The sequence below is a fragment of the Salvelinus namaycush genome, chromosome 7 (assembly GCF_016432855.1).
Source record: "Salvelinus namaycush isolate Seneca chromosome 7, SaNama_1.0, whole genome shotgun sequence".
In the NCBI taxonomy this organism is placed as follows: domain Eukaryota; kingdom Metazoa; phylum Chordata; class Actinopteri; order Salmoniformes; family Salmonidae; genus Salvelinus; species Salvelinus namaycush.
The window spans coordinates 17,298,318-17,315,545 of NC_052313.1; the positions used below are offsets into that span (position 1 = coordinate 17,298,318).

A 17,228-nucleotide genomic window follows, 5' to 3' on the forward strand; every position below is an offset into this window, starting at 1 on the left:
AGCTGAAATAAATCATTCTTCTGACATGTCACATTCTTAAAATAAAGTGGTGATCCTAACTGACCTAAGACAGGGAATTTTAACTAGGATTAAATGTCAGGAATTGTGAAAAACTGAGTTTATATATATTTGGCTAAGGTGTATGTAAACTTCTGACTTCAACTGTACATAAGTATTCAACCCCCTAAGTCAAAACATGTTAGAATCACCTTTGGCAGTGATTACACCTGTGAGTCTTTCTGGGTAAGTCTCTAAGAGCTTTCCATACCTGGATTGTGCAACATTTGCACATTATTCTTAAAAAAGCTCTGTCAAATTGGTTGTTGATCATTGTTAGACAACCATTTTCTGGTCTTGCCATAGATTTTAAGTCAAAACTGTAACTCTTAAAACACTGGAAAATTGGTTGTTGATCATTGCTAGATGATGATTTTTCAGGTTTTGCCATATATTTTCACGCATATTTAAAACTAACTTGGCTACTCAGGAACAGTCCCTGTCTTCTTGGTAAGCAATTCCAGTGTAGATTTGGCCTTGTGTTTTAGGTTATTGTCCTGCTGAAAAGTGAATTAATTTCCCAATGTCTGGTGGAAAGCAGACTGAACCAGGTTTCCTCTAGGATTTTGCCTGTGCTAAGCTGCATTTAGTTCATTTTTATCCTGAAAATCTCCCCAGTCCTTAATGATTACAAGCATACCCATAACATGATGCATCCACCACTATGCTTGAAAATATGGAGAGTGGTATTCAGTAATTTGTTGTATTGGATTTGCCTCACATAACACGTTGTATTCAGGACACCATCCGAAGCGTAATTAATAACTTCACCATGCACAAAGGGATATTTAATGTTTTTTTTATTTTTTAATCCAAATACCAATAGGTGCCCTTCTTTGCGAGGCATTGGAAAACCTCCCTGGTCTTTGTGGTTGAATATGTGTTTGAAATTCAGTGTTCAACTGAGGGACCTTACATAATTTAATGTGTGGTACAGAGATGAGGTAGTCATTAAAAATGTATGTTAAACACTGTTATTGCACATATAGTGAGTCCATGCAACTTGTTATGTGACTTGTTAAGCACATTTTCATTTTCATTTTAGGGAATACCTTTTGGCTCAGGAGCACCCCGACCCAGGGGCAATGGCCTCTTTAAAGATAAAAAACAACAAGAGATACCACTGAGTATGTTATATCATTCCTTGACAACCTTAATTTACTTCTCTATAAGTTAAGCCCAAATACATCCAAATACGTTACATAACGTCTTGGGTCAATACCAAGCTCAACTCCACTCCTTTAAACACAAAACATAAAATTCCCATGGCATGACAACATCCCAACTGCTATTCCCGTTCAAAAATCCTCCGTAAAGTTGTTGGCAGGTGGAGCGGGCCTGAGTGTCTGATGCCGGGGCCAGATGAAATACACCATGATCTACAGCCTCCAGCAGATGTCAAACACATTGTTGTGTGTTGTCTGAAGCGAAGAGGCAGACGATGCACATGTTTTATCAGAGGGCCCTTTAATCTTAAAGGTGCACCTTCCACTGACAACTCCCAGTGCTGCTTTTCATAGGAATTCCTCTCCCTTTCTTTTGTTTTGATAAAGAGAAAGAAAGATAGGGGGAGAGAAAAGAGAGAGCGAGAGAGAGAGAGAGGAAGGGAGAGATAATTCTTCACCCTTTCAACTTGACACAAGTAATCTCTTCCACAAGAAATACCATTGCTTTCACGGTCGGATTGTAACTTACCCGCTGTGACGACGGATACGACCAAAACCAGCGGACGGACACTTGACACCGACTCTGACACATGCAATTGGCTCTGTCTTTGAGACTTGGATTTCTTGATTTTATTTTGATGTATTTTTATCCCCTAGACAATTTTTTGAGGGGTAATCTTATTGGTCACAGTCAGAGCCTCAGTGTTCCTGTATTCCTATACAGCTAAGTGATTACACACGAAGATGTTATCCTGATTTGCTGCGATTCAAAATGATCATGTATACAGATGTGTCGCTTTTTTGAATGATGTATGTGGGTTGCCTTTAGATTTCAACGAAAGGTGATGTATTTAAACTACATGAAAACATTTCACATGACATTTTAGTAGACACTCTCTTCATGTTTAATTACAGTAGTGAGTACATACATTTGACATACTTTTTCACATTGGTCCCCCATGGGAATTGAACCCACAGCCTTGGCATTGCAAGTGCCACGCTCTACCAACTGAGCCACACCTCCCCTGAAAAAACACACATGCACACACACCCACAGCACACTTTCTCACCTGGCGTAGCTATCCCCGGGTGGGATGAGCTCCTGGAAGAGCTGGAACTGGTAGAGGTAGAGAACCACCAGGTGTCCAGCACTGAAGATGGCCATGAGGACACACAGACAGCTGAAAATGAGCGGGTGGAAGGTCCGACAGAAGGACCACCAGGTACACAGGCCCAGGAAGGTGAAGAAGTACACCGCAGAGGTCAGGGAGGGCAGCATGATGCCTGGAACAGCACAGAAGCAGAGGAGGACATAGTGGCTGATAGAACATCACCAGTGAGACTGGATGGAGCAGTTTGCATTGTATTTCCTAGTATTGACTTTACGTTGTTGTCCGATCGCATCTCAGATTTTTACGTTTCACACCAGAGAATGAAAAATATGGTACCATTCTAGGTAAGGAAGTTTTACATTCAGTAAGGCTTTGGGAAACAAGGTTCATCCTAACCATTAATGTGTGTATTGTCTCATGCAATTTTTTATATTGAATACTGAATGTTTCCAGGTAAAATGTCATTAAGTTCAATCAATGATTCATTCAAGTCAATTCAAGCAAATTAGAAATTGAGTAACTGCACTGCTCTGTTGATACGTTTGGGATTGTCAGTCATTCGTTTGAGTGAGGTCACTTACCTGTAAGGCCCAGTAATATGGTGACCACTACTTTCCCTGCAGTGGTAATAAGATTCCCAATGATCTCCTTGACTTTGGACGCCACCGCCGCTATCTGACGAAGGATTATCATCTTAGTGCTCTCCTCCTCTTCTTCACCTTCCTCTTCTTCCCCCTCTCCTGTCTCCTCCACCTCGTCCCCGGTCATCTCTCCATCCCCGTGTTCAAATTCCTCCTCGAACACCAGGTCGTCCTCCTCCAACCACACCTCCTCCCTTTTCTCCTCCACCTCCTCCCTTTTCTCCTCCACCGCCTCCCTTTTCTCCTCCTCCTCGTCTTCCTTCTTTTCCTGGGGAAAGAAGATGAATAGAATGAGTATCAACGCAGAAATTAATAACCTGCACACCTTGCTCCATTGAGTAGAAACGGCTTTGCTGAGTAGCTCTGCTTTGTTGAGAGAAATCAATCCAATAGACTGTGAAGACATTGTATTGGATGAAGTCATTGTGTTGCCAATATGTCTGATACTTTGAGTGTTTCTGTGTAGAGACAACAGAGCTGAGCTAAAAACCCTGTCAAGCATTTGATGCAGAACCATGTTGCAGTGAAGCTGCTGATAGAGGTATTTTTTGGAGGGTCCGAGGAGTTACGTCCCATTGTAATGATTAATGAGAAGGGTTAGAGGAGAGATTACAGGTCTGTTTGACAGTGACATACAGCAGGACCGTACTCCAGCCATTTTAACTAGCTGTCTCTTTTTAAGGCATCAAACGACTAAACAAGTCTAACGACTGCCTCCAATTCAGCAAACCTGCACTTTTCATTAAACATCAGCCAGTGCGTGTTTTGATTTAAATAGCAATTATACTGTTGGCTATTTAAGACTGCTGTCATGCAAACCAGGAAAAAGGAATATGGATTGTAAATGGTTAGCTAGCATTCTGGTTTACATTAGCCATGAGCTATAGTGTACGTCTCATTGCATTTAATAATGTCAGAAAATAACATTGGTTCATAGCAGGCCATATGGTGAAGGTAACAAAGGGAAAAAGCTTAAGAGATTGTTTTGTGTATTCATAACATAAATCCCAGGAAAACAATATATGTTGACCTTGCGTCATTGCTGGTATCTTCTGTACTATATTATAGATGTTGCTCTCCTTCTCCCATTTATAAATAATACATATGTCAACAGGTGCATTTCAAATGTACATAAAGACTAATTATTAGCCTGTTTGTCTGTGCATTAGATTATAAAGTGACATGCGTTAGGCGAAAGACTCTCCTAACGAGGTTAGGGGAACATAAATGAATCTACTGGGACATAACAGGATGGATGAGCATTAAGAGAAATTAGATTAGGTGTGGGACGCTGGAGACGAGACAGAATGTGGGCTTCACCTCAAAAGCAGCAGACAGACTAGCTGACTCCGAACTGTGGTAGATGTTCAACATCGGTTAACGTATGTTTTTATCATATGTACTTCAAATGTCAGTTGTTAAAACTCACTAGGGTACGTGGGATGCTAGCGTCCCACCTGGCCAACATCCAGTGAAATTGCAGAGCGCCAAATTCAAAATCAGAAATAGTCATTATAAAAATTCATAAAACATACAAGTGTTATACATCGGTTTAAAGATTAACTTCTTGTTAATCCAACCACGGTGTCAGATTTCAAAAAGGCTTTACGGCGAAAGCATACCATGCGATTATCTGAGAACAGCGCCCAGCAGACAAATCATTACAAACAGTAACCAGCCAAGTAGAGGAGTTACACAAGTCAGAAATAGTGATAAAATTAATCGCTTAACATTGATGATCTTTATATGGTTGCACTCACAAGACTCCCATTTATTCAATAAATGTTTGTTTTGTTTGATAAAGTCCATGTTTATATCCAAAAGCCTCAGTTTTGTTCGCGCGTTTTGTTCAGTAATCCACAGGCTCAAACGCAGTCAAAACAGGCAGACGAAAAATCCAAATAGTATCCGTAAAGTTCGTAGAAACATGTCAAACAATGTTTATAATACATCCACAGGTTGTTTTTAGTCATAATAATCAAAAATATTTCAACCGGACAATAACGTCGTCAATATAAAAGGTGAACAAGAAAGGCGTGCTCTCAGTCGTGCGCATGAAAAAGCTCTGGGACACTGAATGGTCCACTCATTCAGAGTGGTCTTACTCCCTAATTTTTCAGAATACAAGCCAGAAACAATTTCTGAAGACTGTTGACATCTAGTGGGAGCCATAGGAAGTGCAATTTGAGTCCTAAGTCAATGGACACTAATGGCATTCGATAGAAAACTACAAACATAAAAAAATCCCACTTCCTGGATGGATTTTTCTCAGGTTTTCGCCTGCCAAATCAGTTCTGTTATACTCACAGACATTATTTTAACAGTTTTGGAAACTTTAGAGTGTTTCTATCCAAATCTACCAATTATATGCATATCCTAGCGTCTGGGCCTGAGTAGCAGGCAGTTTACTTTGGGCACGCTTTTCATCCGGAAGTGAAAATAGTGCCCCCTACCCTAGTGAAGTTAATTCAATTTAGAAACAAGGACATTTAGAAACACTTTAGATAAAGTGTTTAAAAATATACATGTTAGTTACATAGTAGTTACAACTGTTATAGGCCTACCTGTTTGTAACTTTGTAACAATATGTATTTACACCGTAATTATACCTAACCTACTTATATAAATACATAGGTTTTAGGATCCTTTTCAACACTGAAAATGACCACAAGGTAGCAGACAATGGACAAAAGTATACCATTTATGTCACAAGAAGCAATATTTTACACAACCGTAAAAAACTAAAGCAGTGGTATAAAATTTAACTGTGATGGAGATTCAAATTGAACGCACCTGTTCTTTTACATACTTTGCACAAAAGATGTATCAAGTAACATTGTGGATATTGTTCAAACAAAATATGAATGATATGCACTCAAGTCATAACAATCATTTCATTTATACAGCAGGCTTTGATGCCTACATCTAGAGGCATTAATCATAGGTTCACTGTCCAATGTATCACTCCAAATAAACAATAAAAAGAAGTCATAACTATGAGGAAATCCAATTCTGCTCGTCCGGAAGGGAAACAAAAGCAATACAAAGGCTTCTGGGCATAGACATGTTATTTCTGGATTGGCAAAATCAAAAATTACCACAAAAAAGGAAATTCAAAGGGCCCTGGATTGGAATAGTTCAATGTTTGATATTTATCATAATAAATACAATTTGAAGGAAAAACTAAGAAAGTTTTGCTTCAGAAACAGACATCACTAATTAGATAAAAAGCTCCCATTTCTGAACACAGAAAAAGCTAACTATTGCTAAAAAACTAAACTATTCTTCAGAAAAAAGTGTTGTCATATGGGTACATGTGGTCATCTGAGATTAATTGGCATAATTTCCTAAAAACATTATTCTCTCATGGTTCATATAGACACATAATAGTCCAACGTGTGAGATGAAAGAATCTTTGGGGATTCGGCTGAGAACTCGAGACCATCGTTCAGTCACTGTTGCTGTGGTGGGAACCTGAACCTGGACCATGGTTAAACCATATCTAAACCAGGTTGATCATTTCAACAGCACACTCTGGTTTAATATCTACACTGCAGTCAGCAATTACAGAACTGAAATAAAAAAACATTAGTGCAGCCTAATCACTTGTTTATTTGAAAGGGGCCTACATGGTAAAAAAATGAAATCTGCCTACATATTTCCCCTACTCTATATTTATTATACCACCACAATGAATGAGCGCTCTGTGCGATCACTCGCCGCCCTATCGCAAAATCTCCACAGAGTAACACAAACAAGTCTTTCTCGCTAGAGCCTGAGAGAAAATACCAAAGTCAGTAATCTGCTCACTATCGGCCGTGGCATATCATAATTGATCAAACAAGTTCCGTTTGATGAAGCCCGGTTTATTTAACCGCGGCAACTGCTCCCATGTGGCCGTCGGGTGGCCGCGCCAATGCAGCTTGCAGCTGGGAGTTCAAACCCCAATGCTCAACAGAGGAGGCAGCGAAATAACCAACGGCTCCCTAATGAACCTCCTGAGGGATCAGATTCCACATCGTCCTCCCGGCTCTCACAAACAGGCTCTCAGTCTGTCCACAGGCCGCACCTACTGAAACATACCATATCACTACCACACTAAGATGGAGGTGGTGGTTGGAGTCAGTGGGGTTTATTGTAGCCAGTCTAGACATCAGCACCTCCCCTGGTAGGTCTACTGCTGGTTCACTGTACAGTATCATGACTAGTACATACTGCCGGTTCACTGTACAGTCTTATAACTAGTACATACTGCCGGTTCACTGTACAGTCTTATAACTAGTACATACTGCCGGTTCACTGTACAGTATTATGACTAGTCATACTGCCGGTTCACTGTACAGTCTTATAACTAGTACATACTGCCGGTTCACTGTACAGTCTTATAACTAGTACATACTGCCGGTTCACTGTACAGTCTTATAACTAGTACATACTGCCGGTTCACTGTACAGTATCATGACTAGTACATACTGCCGGTTCACTGTACAGTCTTATAACTAGTACATACTGCCGGTTCACTGTACAGTCTTATAACTAGTACATACTGCCGGTTCACTGTACAGTCTTATAACAAGTACATACTGCCGGTTCACTGTACAGTCTTATAACTAGTACATACTGCCGGTTCACTGTACAGTCTTATAACTAGTACATACTGCCGGTTCACTGTACAGTCTTATAACTAGTACATACTGCCGGTTCACTGTACAGTCTTATAACAAGTACATACTACCAGTTCACTGTACAGTATTATAACTAGTACATACTGCCGGTTCACTGTACAGTATTATGACTAGTCATACTGCTGGTTCACTGTACAGTATCATGACTAGTACATACTGCCAGGTTCACTGTACAGTCTTATAACTAGTACATACTGCCGGTTCACTGTACAGTATTATAACAAGTACATACTGCCGGTTCACTGTACAGTATTATGACTAGTCATACTGCTGGTTCACTGTACAGTCTTATAACTAGTACATACTGCCGGTTCACTGTACAGTCTTATAACTAGTACATACTGCCGGTTCACTGTACAGTATTATAACTAGTACATACTGCCGGTTCACTGTACAGTATTATGACTAGTCATACTGCTGGTTCACTGTACAGTCTTATAACTAGTACATACTGCCGGTTCACTGTACAGTATTATAACTAGTACATACTGCCGGTTCACTGTACAGTATTATAACTAGTACATACTGCCGGTTCACTGTACAGTATTATGACTAGTCATACTGCTGGTTCACTGTACAGTATCATGACTAGTACATACTGCCAGGTTCACTGTACAGTCTTATAACTAGTACATACTGCCGGTTCACTGTACAGTATTATAACAAGTACATACTGCCGGTTCACTGTACAGTATTATGACTAGTCATACTGCTGGTTCACTGTACAGTCTTATAACTAGTACATACTGCCGGTTCACTGTACAGTATTATAACAAGTACATACTGCCGGTTCACTGTACAGTATTATGACTAGTCATACTGCTGGTTCACTGTACAGTATCATGACTAGTACATACTGCCGGTTCACTGTACAGTCTTATAACTAGTCATACTGCTGGTTCACTGTACTGTATCATGACTAGTACATACTGCCGGTTCACTGTACAGTATTATGACTAGTACATACTGCCGGTTCACTGTACAGTATCATGACTAGTACATACTGCCGGTTCACTGTACAGTCTTATAACTAGTCATACTGCTGGTTCACTGTACTGTATCATGACTAGTACATACTGCCGGTTCACTGTACAGTATTATGAGTAGTACATACTGCCGGTTCACTGTACAGTATCATGACTAGTTGGATACTTGGTTGGTCATTGGTCAGCTTCTGTTTTCAACTGACCAAAAATATTGTCAGACTACTATTGCGTACTACTGCATCATCGTACTACATTACTTTCCTATCAAGCCTTGTACTTTTGCCACAAAACAACGAGGGTATTTGCTTTCACTAAGCCTTTAAGCTTGTGAAAAACTTAAGGGATATTGCAAGAAGTGGGCAGGCCTGTCGAGTGAAGCCACAAAGGCCGAATCCAATTCTATATCCCCAACCACAAGCCTCAGTTTAGTACCTTACAAATGACACATATAAAACCCAAGGGAAACACCATACCAAAGGCATTGGGAGCCATTCAGCTGTTAGGCCAGTGCCCTGTAAATTAGTCTATTGGGAAAGCCACAAATAACCAGATCAGACCTTGAGGCTTCTAAGGCTCCTATGAACAATAACATCCGGTGGTCCTGCTTGGCTCAGATGGTAAGACAGAGCTGCTAGCAATCGGTTTTCCTGTTTTACATCATTTACATTTACATTTAAGTCATTTAGCAGACGCTCTTATCCAGAGCGACTTACATCCATAGGCTTATTAACACTAAAGATTACAATTACATAATTCGTTTTACATTGTTGTTTGTTTTTATAATGGAAACGCTATCTATTCTCTCTTGGAATTTGAATGGCCTTAATAATCCTATCAAATGTTCCAGGTGTCTTGATATCCTAGCAAGAAACCATATTGATATAGCAATGGTCAAAGAAACACCCCTACCTCAGAAAGACGTACATACAGTAGAATAGAGAACTATTCGTACAAACTGGCTGCTTTTTCATGAGTCCCAAACAAAACTGAAGGTGTAATCATAATGATACAGTGCATTCAGAAATTATATAGACCACTTGTCTTTTTCTACATTTTGTTATGTTACAGCCTTATCCTAAAATGGATGAAATATTTTTCCCCCTCATCAATCAACACAAAATACCCCATAATGACAAAGCAAAAACACTCTTGTGTGCAAATGTATAAAAAATAAAAAACTTATATCACATTTACATAAGTATTCAGACCCTTTATTCAGTGCTTTGTGAAAAGCACCTTTGGCAGCGATTACAGTCTCAAGTCTTCTTGGGTATGATGCTACAAGCTTGGCACACATATATTTGGTAGTTTCTCATATTGTTCTCTGCAGATCCATCAAGCTCTGTCAGGTTGAATGGGGAGCGTCGCTGCACAGCTATTTTCTGGTCTCTCCAGAGATGTTCGATCGGGTTCAAGTCTGGGCTCTGGCTGGGCCTATCAAGAACATTCAGAGACTTGTCCCGAAGCCACTCCTGTGTAGTCTTAGCTGTGTGCTTAGGGTTGTTGTACTGTTGGAAGGTGAACCTTTGCCCCAGTCGGAGGTCCTAAGCGCTCTGGAGCAGGTTTTCATCATGGATCATTCTGTACTTTCCTCCGTTCATCTTTCCCTCGATCCTGACTAGTCTCCCAGTCCCTGCCGCTGAAAAACATCCCCACAGCATGATGCTGCCACCACCATGCTTCAATGTAGGGATGGTGCCAGGTTTCCTCATCAGACTAGAGAATCTTGTTTCTCATCGTCTGAGAGTCCTTGAGGTCCCCTTTGGAAAACTCCAAGTGGGCTGTCATGTGTCTTTTATTGAGGAGTGGCTTCCATCTGGCCACGCTACCATAAAGGCCTGATTGGTGGAGTGCTGCAGAGATGGTTGTCCTTCTGGAAGGTTCTCCCATCTCCACAGAGGGACTCTGGAGCTCTGTCAGAGTGATCATCGGGTTCTTGGTCACCTCCCTCACCAAGGCCCTTCTCCCCCATAGCTCAGTTTGGCCGGGCGGCCAGCTCTAGGGAGAGTCTTGGAGGTTTTCCCTTTTCCCGATTTCAAGTAGGATTTTCAGCGAAAGCACTACAAACGATTATGTTAGGTCACTACAAAACCACAATAAGCACAGCCATTTTTCCAGCGAAAGATAGCTTTCACAAAAACCAGAAATAGAGATCAAATTAATCACTAACCTTTGATTATCTTCATCAGATGACACTCATAGGACTTCATGTTACACAATACATGCATGTTTTTGTTTGATAAAGTTCATATTTATAACAAAATATCTGAGTTTACATTGGCGCGTTAGATTCACTAGTTGCAAAAACATCAAGTGATTTTGCATAGCCACATCGTTTCAACAGAAATACTCCTCATAAATGTAGATAAGTTATACACATGGAATTATAGATATACCTCTCCTTAATGCAACCGCTGTGTCAGATTTTTAAAAAACTGCAAAAATCTGAGACGGAGCTCAGAACAATAGCCAAATTAGCCGCCATGTTGGACTCAACAGAAACCAGAAAATACATGATAAATGTTTCCTTACCTTTGATGAACTTCATCAGAAGGCAGTCCTAGGAATCCCAGGTCCACAATAAATGCTTGATTTGTTCGATAATGTCCGTTATTTATGTCCAATTAGCTACTTTCGAATTGTTTACCAAATGACCTAACCAAAGTCTCAAAGCGCGTCCACTATAACATGATGAAATGTCCAAAAGTTCCGTTACAGTCAGTAGAAACATGTCAAACGATGTACTGAATCAATCTTTAGAATGTTGTTAACATACATCTTGAATAACGTTCCAACCGGAGAATTACATTGACTTCAATTGACCGATGGAACGGAGCTCACTCTCACGTGAAGGCGCCAGTTCAATGCGTGGGCACCTCATGGAAGTGATTACTCATTCCTGTCTCCTTCGGCCCCCCTTCACATTAGAGTCATCAGACAAAGTTCTATTGACTGTTGACATCTAGTGGAAGCCGTAGGAAGTGAAAACCCATCCATATCTCTCTGTATTTTCAATGAGAGCTTGGTTGAAAATCTGGCACCCCCAGAAAATATCCAAACAGGAAGTGGAACCTCTCAGGTTTTTGCCTGCCATATGAGTTCTGTTATACTCACAGACATAATTCAAACAGTTTTAGAAACTTCAGAGTGTTTTCTATCCAATACTAATAATAATATGCATATATTAGCAACTATGACATAGGAGCAGGCCGTTTACTCTGGGCACCTCTGTGCACCTTTCATCCAAGCTACTCAATACTGCCCCTTCAGCCATAAGAAGTTAATGTGATATTTCAGTTTTTTTATTTAATACATTTGAATAAGGCTATAACGTAACCAAATGTGGAAAAAGTCAAAGGGTCTGAATACTTTCCAAATGCACTGTATATGGGATCAGTAACATAGCGACTCATTAACCTTACACCCTAAAGATATCAAACTAAGAGGGGCCCCTAGATTTAAGGCAGAGTGAACTATAGGTGGAGCCACCCTGTAAGGGTGAAGTCTAGGATCAGAGTGGTGGGTTTCAGTAGGCATCAGTAGCGGCCACCATTGTCTTGTCCCTTTCCTACAGTAGCTCCTAGCTAGTATCAGCTAGCTACATCTGTAACTAGTTCACTACCATTGACTAGCCTACAGACTAGCCCACAGGTCCATGGACTAGCTATAGCATCACAGTGAGCCTGTACATTGGCAAGTGTGATGACTAGGCTGTGGAGTTGTGAGAGAGCCAGCCAGTGATCAGAGCAGAGCAGAAAGGAGTACAGCGGGGCAGTATGGTGGTGAGGTTCTAATTAGCCCCTGAGTCATACAGCTGTAAAGGACCCTGCCAAGGGAGGGTGGGAGGGGGCACATACCAACTCATTACCACTCCACAACACGCTGTACACTTGGAGAGAACACGTCCCCACACTGCTTTTATTAGGGGAGAGGGAGTAGAGAGAGGGAGTAGAGAGAGAGAGTAGAGAGAGAGAGTAGAGAGAGAGAGTAGAGAGAGTAGAGAGAGTAGAGAGAGAGTAGAGAGAGTAGAGAGAGAGAGTAGAGAGAGTAGAGAGAGTAGAGAGAGATAGTAGAGAGAGTAGAGAAGAGAGAGTAGAGAGAGAAGAGAGAGAAGAGAGAGAAGAGAGAGAAGAGAGAGAAAGAGAGAAAGAGAGAAAGAGAGAAAGAGAGAAAGAGAGAGAGAGAGAGAGAGAGAGAGAGAGTTTGGAGCAGGAGCTCTGTCCTGGCACTGAGATTCTTTCACTGGCACCAGATGAAGAGCAGTGAGAATACGAGTCATCAGATGAGGAATGGTGAAGATACAAGCCACCAAATGAGGAGCGGTGAAGATACGAGCCACCAAATGAGGAGCGGTGGAGATACGAGCCACCAAATGAGGAGCGGTGAGAATACGAGCCACCAAATGAGGAGCGGTGAAGATACGAGCCACCAGATGAGGAGCGGTGAGAATACGAGCCACCAAATGAGAAGCGGTGAAGATACGAGCCACCAGATGAGGAGCGGTGGAGATACGAGCCACCAAATGAGGAGCGGTGAAGATACGAGCCACCAGATGAGGAGCGGTGGAGATACGAGCCACCAAATGAGGAGCGGTGAGAATACGAGCCACCAAATGAGAAGCGGTGAAGATACGAGCCACCAAATGAGGAGCGGTGAAGATACGAGCCACCAGATGAGGAGCGGTGAAGATACGAGCCACCAGATGAGGAGCGGTGAAGATACGAGCCACCAGATGAGGAGCGGTGAAGATACGAGCCACCAGATGAGGAGCGGTGAAAATGCAATCCACCAAGCACATGGCAGCAGAGTGAGAGATGATACAGAGTGGATAAGAGAGGAAGAGAAGACAGGTTAATAGGAGATAAGGGGAAACTATAGAAGACTAGAGGCATGGAAAGAGGACAGGAGATAATAGAACATGAGAGGAGGAGAGGAAAGGACATACAGGAAGAGAGAGGAAAAAGAGGGAGAGGTAAGAAAGAGAGGAGTCTGGTAACCCTAGCACAAAATAAAATGTATGCACTCACTACTGTACGTCGCTCTGGATAAGAGCGTCTGCTAAATTACTAAAATGTTAATGTGAAATGTAGCACTGCCGCTGTCGAAAACACAACACCAGCTAATGTCGACCAGATGTGTCTCCTTCCCCTGGCACTGGAATGCAAATGTATTGTTAATGGGAGCAAAACAGACAAAGATTAGGAAGTGCTGGTGCGCTGTGAGCGGCACATTCCGCGGCAACACAAATATTGAGCTAAGACTAATGTTGCACGAATTAGGATTTTCGCAGGTTTACAGTGCCTTTTGTAAAGTATTCAGACCGCTTTACTTTTTCCACATTTGGGTAGGTTACAGCCTTATTCTAAAATTGGAGAAGAAAAAAAAACATTTAATCAATCGACACACAATACCTCATAATGACAAAGCAAAAACAGGATTTTAGAAATGTTTGCTAATTTCAAAAAAAAAAAAATGGACTATTACATTTACATAAGTATTCAGAACCTTTACTCAGTACTTTGTTGAAGCACCTTTGGTAGCGATTACAGCCTCGAGTCTTCTTGGGTATGACGCTACAAGTTTGGCACACCTGTATATAGACAGGTGTGTGCCTTTCCAAATTATGTCCAATCAATTCAATTTACCACAGGTGGACTCCAATCAAGTTGTAGAAACATCTCAAGGATGATCAATGGAAACAGGATGCACCTGAGCTCAATTTTGAGTGTCATAGCAAAGAGTCTGAATACTAATGTAAATAAGGTATTTCTGTTTTTTATTTTTAATAAAACTGTTTTTACTTTGTCATTATTGGGTATTGTGTGTAGATTATTTAATCAATTTTAGAAAAAGGCTGTAACGTAACAAAATGTGGAAAAGGTCAAGGGGTCTGAATACTTTCCGAAGGCATGTGTTCTTGCGGTTTAGGGCCGCACGATTCCATCGGCATAGGAGAGAATATGAACAAACCTAATAAAATATTCAATTCAAAATCCAATCGTCAACCGACACCTGTAGGTTGGGGTTTAGTCGGTTGGCGTTTAGACAGCTTGGTGATTAACACACAGAGAAAGTCAAAATGAGTAGTGGTGGGGATTACACAAACACATCCCTACAATTATTAATAGGCATGAAAAATGAACCTCAGACTTCAGTCAAAGTGAATAATTGAATTACAGATGGACAGCCAACGAGAGAGAGAGAGAGAAGAGAGAGAGAGAGAGAGAGAGAGAGAGAGAGAGAGAGAGAGAGAGAGAGAGAGAGAGAGAGAGACGGAGAGCTGTGCCCATGGAGACAGGAGCCCAACATTGGGAGCCGAGCATCTTTTTAATAAAGGTAATGCTTTTATGTCTCAGAGTCAGACAGAGTCAGACCTAACATGAACCACACACTCCACTTAGAGTAAAAGACATTAGGCGGTGGATATTAATGTTGTGTTTCCTGTGTCCTGCCAACAGTCAATCAGTCTGGTGCCTCACCTGTCACTGTGTCACGGTCTCAGAGGCATCCCATACATGTAATGACTGGGACTCACCCTGGCACCACATAAATCAGGCTGGTGTCAAAGCAGGCCATCTATACGACAATGATTGCAAAACAAGATGTGGCTCAAGGAGGGAGGAGAAAACCATCAAGAGTAAACACATGACATGCCAAAACGTTGGGAGAAAACTAGGCAGAGTGTTAGCAGCCAGGTCAAATACTGGCCTATGAGACAGAGGGGGAGAAAACTAAGCAGAGTGTTAGCAGCCAGGTCAAATACTGGCCTATGAGACAGAGGGGGAGACGCCAAAATCAGAGAATAAGGAAAAAAATAAGCAGGACTCCAAGACTTTTTGCAAAAGCTGGTCTGAGCCACATGGCCGAAAACAGCTCGACCTTGGAACAGGACTCACGCTGGTGTGTGTTAAATGAAGGCAGAAAAAACAGAGAGTTGCAGGGAACGGGCCACATAACGAAGGCCAAGCGAAGGTGCCAGGGAGCTATGGATCAATCGAGGTATTGTGGAAGACGGTACTCGAGTTAAAGTCAACGAGCAGAACCGAGTCACACAAGCCCAAGGTCGCAGAGGGTCACCAGGGGTCAGGAGAGGGGGTGCCTTCAGAAAGTTTTCATACCCCTAGACTTATTCCACATTTTATTGTGCTCCAGCCTGAATAAAAAATTGATTAAATAGATGACAAAGTGAAAACATGTTTTTAGAAATGTTGGCAAATGTATTGAAAATAAAATACAGATATCTAATTTACATAAGTATTAACATCACTTTGTAGAAGCACCTTTGGCAACGATTACAACTGAGTCTTTCTTGGTTAGTCTCGAAGAGATTTCCACACCTGGATTGTGCAACATTTGCCCACTATTCAAGCAAACTGGTTGGTGATCATTGCTTGACAACCATTTTCAGGTCTTGCCATAGATTTTCAAGTAGATTTAAGTCAAAACAGTAACTCGGCAACCCAGGAACAGTCGCTGTCTTCTTGGTAAGCAACTCCAGTGTAGATTTGTCCTTGTGTTTTAGGTTATTTTCCTGCTGAAAGGTGAATTCATCTCCCAGTGTCTGTTGGAAAGCAGACTGAACCAGGTTTTCCTCTAGGATTTTGCCTGTGCTTAGCGCCATTCCATTTTTATCCTGAAAAACTCCCCAGTCCTTAATGATTACAAGCATACCCATAACATGATGCAGCCACCACTATGCTTGACAATATGGAGAGTGGTAGTCAGTAATGTTTTGTATTGGATTTGCCCCAAACATAACACTTTGTATTCAGGGCAAAAGTTCATTGCTTTGCCACATTTCTTGCAGAATTATTTTAGTGTTTTCTTTGCAAACAGGATGCATATTTTGTAATATTTTTATTCTGTACATGCTTCCTTCTTTTCACTCTGTCAATTAGGTTAATACTGCGGAGTAACTACAATGTTGTTGATCCATCCTCAGTTTTCTCCTATCACAGCCATTAAACTCTGTAAATGTTATAAAGCCACCATTGGCATCATGATGAAATCCATGAGTGGTTTCCTTCCTCTCCGTCAACTGAGTTTGGAGGACGCCTGTATCTTTGTAATGACTGGATGTATTGATACACCATCCAAAGTGTAATTAATAACTTCACCATGCTCAAAGGGATATTCAATGTCTGCTATTTTTTATACATTTTTAAAATCTACCAACAGGTGCCCTTCTTTGTGAGGCATTGGAAAATCTCAATGGTCTTTGTGGTTGAATCTGTGTTTGAAATTCACTGCTCGACTGAGGGACCTTACAGAGAATTATGTGACTTGTTAAGCACATTTTTACTCCTGAACTTATTTAGGCCTGACATAACAAAGGGGTTAAATACTTATTGGCTCAAAACATTTCAGATTTTCATTTTTAATTAATTTGTAATTAATTTTGAAAAAATCATTCAATTTTTACATTATGAGGTACTGTGTATAGGCCAGTGACAATTTTTTTTAAATTCAATCCATTTTAAATTCAGGCTGTAACACAACAAAATGTGGAAAACGTCAAGGGGTGCGAATACTTTCTGAATGCATTGTATGGGCGTCACTCTCTCTGCTATGGTCTTGGCCA

At 41.1% G+C, this 17,228-nt stretch overlaps 1 protein-coding gene across 1 annotated transcript in view; it reads right to left on the minus strand.

The window, feature by feature from the left end:
- Positions 1 to 17,228, minus strand: part of LOC120050632 (piezo-type mechanosensitive ion channel component 2) — a 129,646-nt gene that overhangs the window by 59,486 nt on the left and 52,932 nt on the right. The window contains exons 6-8 of the mRNA XM_038997218.1: positions 3,089 to 3,151; positions 2,917 to 3,043; positions 2,294 to 2,507 (exon numbers count right to left, since the gene is read on the minus strand). Coding sequence (XP_038853146.1) covers positions 2,294 to 2,507; positions 2,917 to 3,043; positions 3,089 to 3,151 — 404 coding nt within the window. The remainder of the gene's footprint in view (positions 1 to 2,293; positions 2,508 to 2,916; positions 3,044 to 3,088; positions 3,152 to 17,228) is intronic.